Source organism: Lutjanus erythropterus, chromosome 11 (genome assembly GCF_056507025.1).
Source record: "Lutjanus erythropterus isolate fLutEry1 chromosome 11, fLutEry1.hap2, whole genome shotgun sequence".
In the NCBI taxonomy this organism is placed as follows: domain Eukaryota; kingdom Metazoa; phylum Chordata; class Actinopteri; order Lutjaniformes; family Lutjanidae; genus Lutjanus; species Lutjanus erythropterus.
The window spans coordinates 29,308,135-29,317,474 of record NC_139327.1 but is presented as its reverse complement, the minus strand read 5'-3'; the positions used below and the strand labels follow the sequence as shown (position 1 = coordinate 29,317,474).

Genomic DNA, 9,340 nt, shown 5'->3' with positions numbered 1-9,340 from the left:
AGGATTCTTTCTTGGAGTGGTTTACCATAATTTACCTTTCTTGTGTTTTCTTGCATAGCCCAGGCTTTCTGAAACAAATCAAGATGGAACAAACAAGTCCCACTCTAGGGAGTTCAATATATCCTCTCTGACCGTTTTGTTAAAGGTTGGTGTTTGCCTCTAGAACATTAGAACAGAAGTAATTCACCTTTCTTTCTAGTTCAGTTTTGTGTGCTATCAGAGCATCCCGTGTGAAAAGGAATTGAGTGCATCCACATGATTTTAGCTAACTCTCAGTTGAACCCAGGATATTTTTTATCAGACTGAAAAAAAGTTGTTTTTGTTGGTTTTGTACGTATTTGCATTTATCAAACTTTGAGGGATGGCAGCAAGCATCGTATGGCCAATGGCATTATAGTAGATGGTTAAAGCTGTGACAAGGAAAATTTAAATTTTTTGAGACGCCCATGGACAAAAGTGGTTTCCACAGTATTAACCACAAAATATTTAGTCACAACTAAAATTTACTAAATAAATATCTCCGGCCTGTTCACCGGATTTCACAGAGAATCTGACCCAGTGGCAGCCATTATGGTTAACTATAATGACCAAGCCTCTCACTTATTGTTTTGTTGTATTGTTGGTCATATACAGTCACCTGTATCAAATTGAGACAGTTTCATAATCAGTTAAAAACTCCTTGTAGGAGCTTTAAATTTACAATTTGTTTTCAACGTTTTCTATCATCATTGGCTTTTGTTTCAATCCCATCAGCTGCTGTCATGCCTCCGCTTGTGTTGGAAACCATTAGTGTTTTTAGAGGGAAAGTTGAGCTAGTTTTCATACCTGAAAATGTACAACTTGGTACTCATGTAAATAATTAAAAACCTTAATTTGCCGACCAACATTTGGTTGAACGGTAAGAACATTGACTGTTAATATTAAGATGATTGTATTTCTACCTAAAAACGGTTGGAGATAGCAAGTAGAAGCTGATGAAGTAGGACAGTTGAGTCGGACCGATCTGTTAAAAGAAAAAAAAAAAACAGGCAACCTGGATTTGTGTGGCTGAAAAGGATTACTGTCATGCTTGTAGCGAGTGGTGGGTGTAAAATCAGACATTGCGTACGTTTAGATCCGAAAGAGATGGCAGTGATTCACCGTTTGAGCTGAGAGCAGGTACAAGTGTGTTTTCTAAATGCGGTGCAGTGTGGCGTGATGCTGATGTGTGTGTGTGCGTATGTGTGTGTAGCGTTAGGGTTATTGACTGAGTGGATATGAGGTGACAGTCTCGGCGCTGCAGGTGAATATGAAGGTTGTTTTGGATTAGGCAGAGGCCGTCGATTTTTCCCGAGCAGCAGTGAAGAGGGCCGATAATGACCTTTTCCTTTCCCCTCTTCTGATCTCACCAGAAACACACACACTTAATTTTGACACTGGCTTTCTCTGCATTCACACCCCTACACTTGTATCTAGATGTATTTTAACTGGGTTCATTGCATCACTCATGTAAGGCAAACTTAACGTGCAGATGATACTAATGCACACCTGATTCCACCTGTATTTTTTTTACAGTAGCTGTTCCGTTCGTGATTGTACCACACACACTACTCATCTTATTTCTTACTCGCCACCTCAGTTGGTAGTGCTTTCTTTGTTAGGTTTAAGTGACACATATCCTCTCTAAAATTTTCCACATTATTCCACCTTCTCCATGTGAACTGTTAGTTGCATGCCTTGTTGTTGCTGCTGCTCCAGCCACCTTCTTCCTCTTGCTGATTATTGCAGCTAGAGTGGGAGGGAGCCAAACTGAGCCCTTGCCCTGGACGTACGCCACACGCAGCTGTAGCGTGGGATGGGGAAAACAGCAGCGTTAGGCCTGAAAATGCTGTGGACGATGGGGTGCCCCCCCACTAAGGTAAACACTCAGACCACACACTCCTGCCCCTCCCCGAAACACGCGTACACACTCACAAACACACTCTCATACACACATACAGATACACCTGTATCCATACCTCCTATTCCTTACCTGTCTTCAGGGATTTTTCTTTGTCAGGATTTTTTGGAAATGGATCCCCTGCCCTTTTTTAATGGGAGATGACCTTTTTTTTTTCTTTTTTTTTTTTCTTCCTGATCGTATCCCTACGTTTTTTCCTCCTCTGCTCATACATTCCTGCTCCCAACACACTGACCGCTCACTCGCACGAGATTTGGAGGACACGTCTTTTAGTCTAAATCTGAAGCTGTTGTTAGAACATCATCGTATCTAACAGCCCGTCACTGACGAGTACCAGGCAATCACAGCCAGAGCTGGACGTGGGACATTTTAGGTAGGATGGGTTTGTTTTAGTTTTTGTAAACGCGCCCCTGGGGCCACTTCGGGGTTAAGTGCCTTGCTTAAGAGCACATCGGTAGGCCCTTCATTTCAGAGTTGAATAACCTGGCTCAGGATCGGTTGCTGGTTCAACGCTCGACTCCCCCCCTCTCCCCTAAAACAGCGATTTTTGATGCCACATTCAACTTGTATGAATGACAATGAACACAAATATTATCATTTTGTTTTAAATTACATTTTGTCCTATGTTCTTTGAAATGTTTAATTATCAATAAAATAAATTTCAACTGAACTCATAGCTTCTCTGTGTGAATATTTGAAGATGAGAAGATGCAGATGTTGCAAATAGAAACAGCACCTGGGGACCCAAAACTACGGTGTTTAGGAAAATCTGGGGACAAAGAGACTTGTCATTACAAATTAAATTATTATATTTATGCATAATGGCCCTGGAATATGTCAATTGTTAGGCGTTCAAATATGAAAAATTGGAGATGGCACCGGACCAAACTTTACACTGCATCACATGCAGCTTATACACTGTCATGGTGTTTAAAATAAAATTGTTTTAGTAGAAGTATTATAACTGTAAGATATGTTCAAATTGTGTCTAGCTACCATCGATGTGCACCAGTCAGAATGTATTTGCACTGCAGTTTGCAGAGTTGAATTTAATGATCAAACGGTTAGAAATAAATAGGAAACAGTCACTCGACCAATGAATAAAAGAAAAATAAAAGCTTAAGAAACGGGTTATTACAATTTGTTATTCAACAGCCAGCAGAGCTTCCAACAAGAATAAGTGCTCATTAAAGACCTAAAATTTGACAACTCCAATCTTGACTCGGTGCTTAATTAACATATTATAACCCCAATTCCAAAAAAAATTGGAACGTTGTGTAAAAAGTAAAAAACAAAGCAATGATTTGACTTGTAATGAATTGAAAACGGTACAAAGACAGTTTTTTAATGTTTAAACTGAAACCTTGTTTTATTTGTAAATAGACACTCATTCTGAATTTGTTGCCTGTGACATATTTCAGAAAAATGTGTGAAGGCACCGTTACTGCTGAAAGGTACATACATGTTTTGGAGCACCATATGCCGCCATCAGGACATTTTTCTCAGGCATGTTGCTGCTTGTTTCAGTAAGACAATGCCAAGACACGTGTTACAACAGCATGGCTTCGTAGTAAAAAAGTTCACATACTAGACTGACCTGCCTGCAGTCCAGACTTGTCTCCTATTGAAAATGTGTGGTGCATTATTAAGCGCCAAAATATGACAACAGAGACCCCGGACTGTTGAGCACCAGAGGTTGTCAATAAAGACAGAATAAGAGGAGTCGAAAGCAATATTCTAACTGTCAAAACTTCAGCGATAAGTGTCCTCAGTTCCCGAACACTTACTGAGTGCTTGTAAAAGAAAAATGTATCACAGTGGTAAACATGACCCTGTCCTAACTTTTTTGTAATGTGTTGCAGGCATCAAACTCAGATTTCAGAGTGTATATTTACAAAAAGCAAAGTTTAAAATATCTTGTCTTTGTACTGTATTGAATTAAATATAAATTGAAGATACACTGCTTCCCAACATTTTTGGATTTAAGGTTGTGCGGTATTACTTTTAAAGTGTTTGTGGAGGAGTCACCAAATGACTATAAGAGCTCAGCATCAGATGACGTTTTATTCCATTTTCTTCCAAAAACATCAACCTATGCTTTTCAAATAAAAACCAATAATTTGATAACAATCCAAACCTGTTGATAATTCAATCACTTTGATATAGAAAAAAAGAAAATTGAAGGTATGGAACCTCACTCCCTGCTAACAAGACTTTTATCATGGACACTGCTGAGTTTCATGCCCTCGACAACGATGAACAGTTTACAGATGGACACTCGAGTACTGAATGAGTGCAGTGGATGCAGTATACACAATACTGAGGGTATACTGAGGTAATATGATGAGTAGGCCTATGTACGTAAATGGACGGAGGGTGGAGCGTGAAACTGCATAGACATCATGCGCCGTTCACTGGCATAACAACATGGAAATGCAGTTTCTGCCCTGGTTAACATGTCGGTCTGGTTTCCAGCCGCCAGATTAGTCCGTGAAGTAGCTTCAGTGACGAATACAAAGGTCCACTTTGTAGGGATCCTTGTTGAGTATCTGCAGATACTTGAGTAGATAATGGTCTTGAGAGTCTTTATAGAAAATACAAGACAACAAGCAACCCATTATTCTTGTGAGTCCCCCATTCTTGAGAACTAGGACAAGTCGTGACCTACTAAAAAAACGTTTTAATACCAACAGTCCAGTTCCAATTTTTTTGGGTGAAATTTATTCTTTTAATGATTTATATATCTATAGTTAATGAAATATTTTGGTTTTATATAAATTTTATAATTTCTCAACTTGCTCTGTGCCACAAAACACGAGTTTTGATCAAGAGTTTGATCTTTTTGAAGATATTTTTCCTGCTCAATCAAAAAGTAAAAATCAAACCTACCTAAAATTATGGTTTTGTCCCAGTTCTCAAGAATGAGTTAAGTATATCTTGACTTAGTTTACCTCCTATGTCCTATTAGTACAGTTAGAGTGCAGGTAGCATTGCGTGCGCTGACTAGTTTTGAACTTTTCTAGTCATTCTTATTAGACTTGTATGAAAAGGCAGGATGAATTGAATGTAAGCGAGAAAATGCTTTCTCAAACAGACTCACCTGTTGAAGCAGGTTTTTCTTGTATCATTAACTGAGAAACTCGCTTTAGGACGCTTATAGGAAAGTTCTAGTTTGCCTCATAACTTTTATGTTGTGTGTCTTAGACTGATTTAGCAGGGGAGAGGAAATTAGGGACAGACGTACTCTTGGTGATGTGCTACAAAAAAGAAAGTGTGCAGAGACATGACTTGACAGACATGGGAATTTTACCCATGTTCACTTGAACAATGGAGTTCAAAACAGTGTCACTGATCTCAAAACCCCCTGTCCAGGTCTGCACACTTTCAGGCCTGGTTTGCTGGAATTGTCTTAAAATAAAGTTGAAGCTTCTTCCAAGCCTGGTTTCAGGAAACCAGTCCGTGCTTATAGAGGGATGACTGGGAAAGAATAAGTCCAGTTGATGGCAACAGACAAGACAAGACTGGGCAAACACGTTAAAAACACCACACAATATGGACCAGACCAAACACGTATTACAGTACTTTGACTTTCAATCACAACCTCCCATGATGCTGCTGGCATAGTATGAAAAAGGAGCGAGCATTCAAACACACGTATTGAAAATAGCAACGCTTTAATAAAGAGCGATTTTACAAGACTGCAATGTCTAGCTAGCTAGGTGATAACTGGCATTGACATCCATGGGTGTTTTACAAAGATGCAGTTATGGTAACTGGGTTTGAAGTTTGATGGGTTACTTGCAAGTTGCATTTCTGCATGCGAGGCAGCCTTCAAACAGTTACAGACCCCTACATTGTAAAACAGTTGATTTATGAATGTCAATGAACGTTCATGTCAAGAGGTAAGTAAAAAATCTCATGGAGAAATTTCCTTAACATTTTCCAAACACACCGGTAAGTGAGAGTTCACACAATGGTCATGCTTTTACCGGGCACACAAGCCAATAAAAAGACGACACTTAATCATGCAAAAAAAAGACAGTTTCTTTGTCTTCAAAAATAAAAGACCAAAAAAAAAAAAAAATCCTTTTTGAGTTCTGATATCATCCATCCGTAGTGACCTTGAATAAGAAGAAGCTGCGCTTTGATGATGACTTTGGTGCAAAAAAATGTTCCTGTTTCGAAGAGGACAGACCCTGTCCTGTCCACTTCCTCGATGAAGACACTCTTGGTATAGACCAGTTGTGATAGTTTACCCTTGACCCCCCCTACCCCTGCCACCCACAACCCCCCCCAACCCCACCCCCCCTTTCCTCCTCGAGATGGACACAAACATCACAAACATCAAACCCGCCCTCCCACCCATCCCTGGATGATGACACCTTCAAAATACAACCATTCAAACACAGATACAGCAATAAATTGTCCCACGTACAGTACGTCATCCAATGGGGCTTCGATCACTTTACAGAGAGAGCACGTCTAAAAACACATGAACGGCATTACCTATATACAGAGGACACAGTAACAGTCAGAGGTTGGCCCAGGATGGATCGAGCTGCGTCGTGGGAGCGAAGTGCACGATGAGAAGAGCATTCAGCTTGACGGAGAAAAGACAAACCACTGGAACGACGAATAATGGAGGAGAGTGAAACGACAATTTTTCCAAAGGAGATAATCCAAACGTCAGCTGGCCTCTTATTTCAGATCGTCAGAGAAAATCTGCCCGCTCGGTGTCGGCGTCTAAACACTGAAGTCTCTCGCTCTGCTGGTAGTAGAGTCGTAGCTGCAGGGAGATTGGTTTTTGCGTAGCCAGCAGTTACAGTTCAAGGGGGAGACGTCACCAGAGCAGTCGCGATTCTCTGACGGGTTTGTGCGGAATCACCAGCGGAGAGGTTTCGCTTTGAAGAAGATTCCGGGTCCGATGACTTGGGGGGGGGGACTTATTTTTTTTGTTATTTTTGCATTTTTCAGCAGATGAGTGATCCTAGAGCCACCTTAATTTGATGTTGGGTTGTACAGACTGAGACACGGTCACAATAACACTCACTGCTAAGTTAGTACACGCTACCAGCTCACTAGAGACCTTTCATCTCTAACCGAGGAACATGACCCTGTTTATCTCTATGGGAAGGCATGTGCACACAAACACACATACAGTACATGTACATAGAACAGACACAATCAATAGAAAAACGACTTCATCCCCCAATCGATTATTGCCCCTTTCAACTGTACATCCCAGCAATGATTTTAGGTTTTTGTGCAGCAGAGCGTTGTCCCCTCTTCGAAGGTTTGTGCTATATATATATATATATTGTCTGTCTTGTGGGTCCAACTCGACCTTGAATCTGCCAGAAAAGCCACATTAACATTTAACGTCTCATTAAAGCCTCCCGTCTCTGGCTGTCTGAATTAATCTGCGTGTCGTCACTGCAGGCATTACAAGGGTCCTGATCGACAGACATTACCCTCGGCTTGCTTTCCGACGGATGGTCCACTCCTCATCTGACTCCTCTGACTGACCTTTAGCTGTCCTGCCTGAAAATGTTAACACTACATTAACAAACCCTTATCTGTGCTAGCAATGTCTCGAGACATATGCTGCAGTAATTACGCATTCCAGCTTTTCTGGGCTTCACAGGAGACTAATTTTGGACAGGACGAATGCTCAGGACAGGGAGGACATCATACAGTTGGGAGTTGGACCGTTTCTGATTGGCCAGACTGAGAATCGCCTCCTTACTGATACCCTCTCTATCTGGCTCTCAGTGCATTTTTCACTACTTTTAGAGCAGTACGGGTATAACAGAACAGGTTAAAAGAAACAAACCGAAAAAACAAAACAGCATTTTGTACAGAAACCTGATGTGGACACACAAGAAGTACAACACGACAGCAGGAAACAGCTTCTAAACAGCCTACAGATGGGTGGGAAAGACAGATTGCATGATATTGCACAGCTGTAGAGCAAAAAAAATAAACATAAAGGGAACAAAATACACAGTGTGTACAGCACGTCCCCAAGTAGCAAAGTTAGAGTAAGAGGTTTACATCCAAATGCGATGCCTGGGTCTGGCTCAGTGCTTTTCATCAGTTAATTCCAGTGCAGTAACACGTCGGTACCTGGCAACACAGCAATGACATCAGGTACCAAAAGAGAAATACATACCATCCACACACACAGAAAAGCGAGCGTGCCCGCAAAAATTATCGTTCCACGCCGGATTCTTGATGTGAAGTTGGCAATTAAGAACAAACGGAGCTCATAAAAAGACTCAAAATGGTAATGTCGATGCAGCACATTGAAATGTAGAAAAAGGGACACGCACACACGCATTCAAACCAATCACATCTGACATCAGGTGATGGATGACACGCAACAGGAAGAGGAAACGATCCGAACAAGATGCTGAAATCACCTACACAGACATACACCCTTGGCAAAGTTCACATTGAGTAAAGTGCCAGCAAACAATCCAATCAGAGAAAGAGACGTCGTGTGTCCTCCGAGTTTGATTCGGTCGTGGGATGGAGAGGGAAGTGGGTGAGTTTGGTTTGTACAGGAAATGATCGGGATGAGGAGGTCAGGAAGTGGCGACAGAGCTCGCGCGCACTTCCCGTAGAGCTGTCAGTCTTCGTAGCGTCATCACAGGTCGTGATCGCCGTTTTAATTGGCAAATCAAACAGAGGATGAGTGGGATTGATGCGGAGCCTCTGGCGCCCCGGCATAATAGATTCAAAGACAGAGAGATCAGTAGCCACACGGAGAGAGGAGAGGAGATTAGAGGGTCAGGCGGCGTGGAAACAGACATCAGCATTTCTCCTTCTGTCCGTTCCTCTGGTCCTCTCTCCTTCTGCCTCTCCCCTCCCTTTTTCCTCTCTGTCTTCTTTCTTCCTCCTCCTCGGCACTGGATTTGGTTCTGGATTTGTTTTCTTCGACTCTTTCTCTCCATCTCTTTCCTCTCGCCTTGTCTCTCTCGGCTTTGCTGCCATGGTTACAACATCATCCCTACATGAAGTGCATCTGCAGAGGACACGAAGAGAGAGGAGGGGGTGAATGGAGAGTAATTTAGTTCAACAAAACATCTCATCAAATGTTCAGGCATCTATTGACGAGCATATTACCTGCCGCAGTGCTAGGAGAACAGCTTCTCAGTGAGCGTGAGTGCTCGGTAAGCAATTATATTACTCTGTTATGTTTTGAATAATTGGTCAAAATACACTTTTTTGTTCTCCTGATAGTCTTGTAGCTGCAGAGTGGCTAAGAAAAATGATTTTTTTTTTCTTTTCACACTCAATTTTTAAATTATCTGACACATAATTCATCCTCCTTCACAGTTTGAATGCTACTTATCAGTTGTTAAGAATAGCTTTGAATGAGTGCATCAATTATTCAGG

General features: G+C 41.5%; 1 protein-coding gene across 2 annotated transcripts in view; it reads right to left on the bottom strand.

Annotated features, from left to right (window-relative positions):
* Positions 1-6,310: 6,310 nt before the first annotated feature.
* The window catches only part of LOC146319298 (phosphatidylinositol-binding clathrin assembly protein-like), a 41,653-nt gene continuing 38,623 nt past the window's right edge, over positions 6,311-9,340 (bottom strand). For both annotated transcript variants that reach the window (XM_084729892.1, XM_084729893.1), the window contains one exon: positions 6,311-8,966. In XM_084729892.1, the coding sequence (XP_084586018.1) occupies positions 8,952-8,966 (15 nt within the window). In that variant the 3' untranslated portion in view covers positions 6,311-8,951. The remainder of the gene's footprint in view (positions 8,967-9,340) is intronic.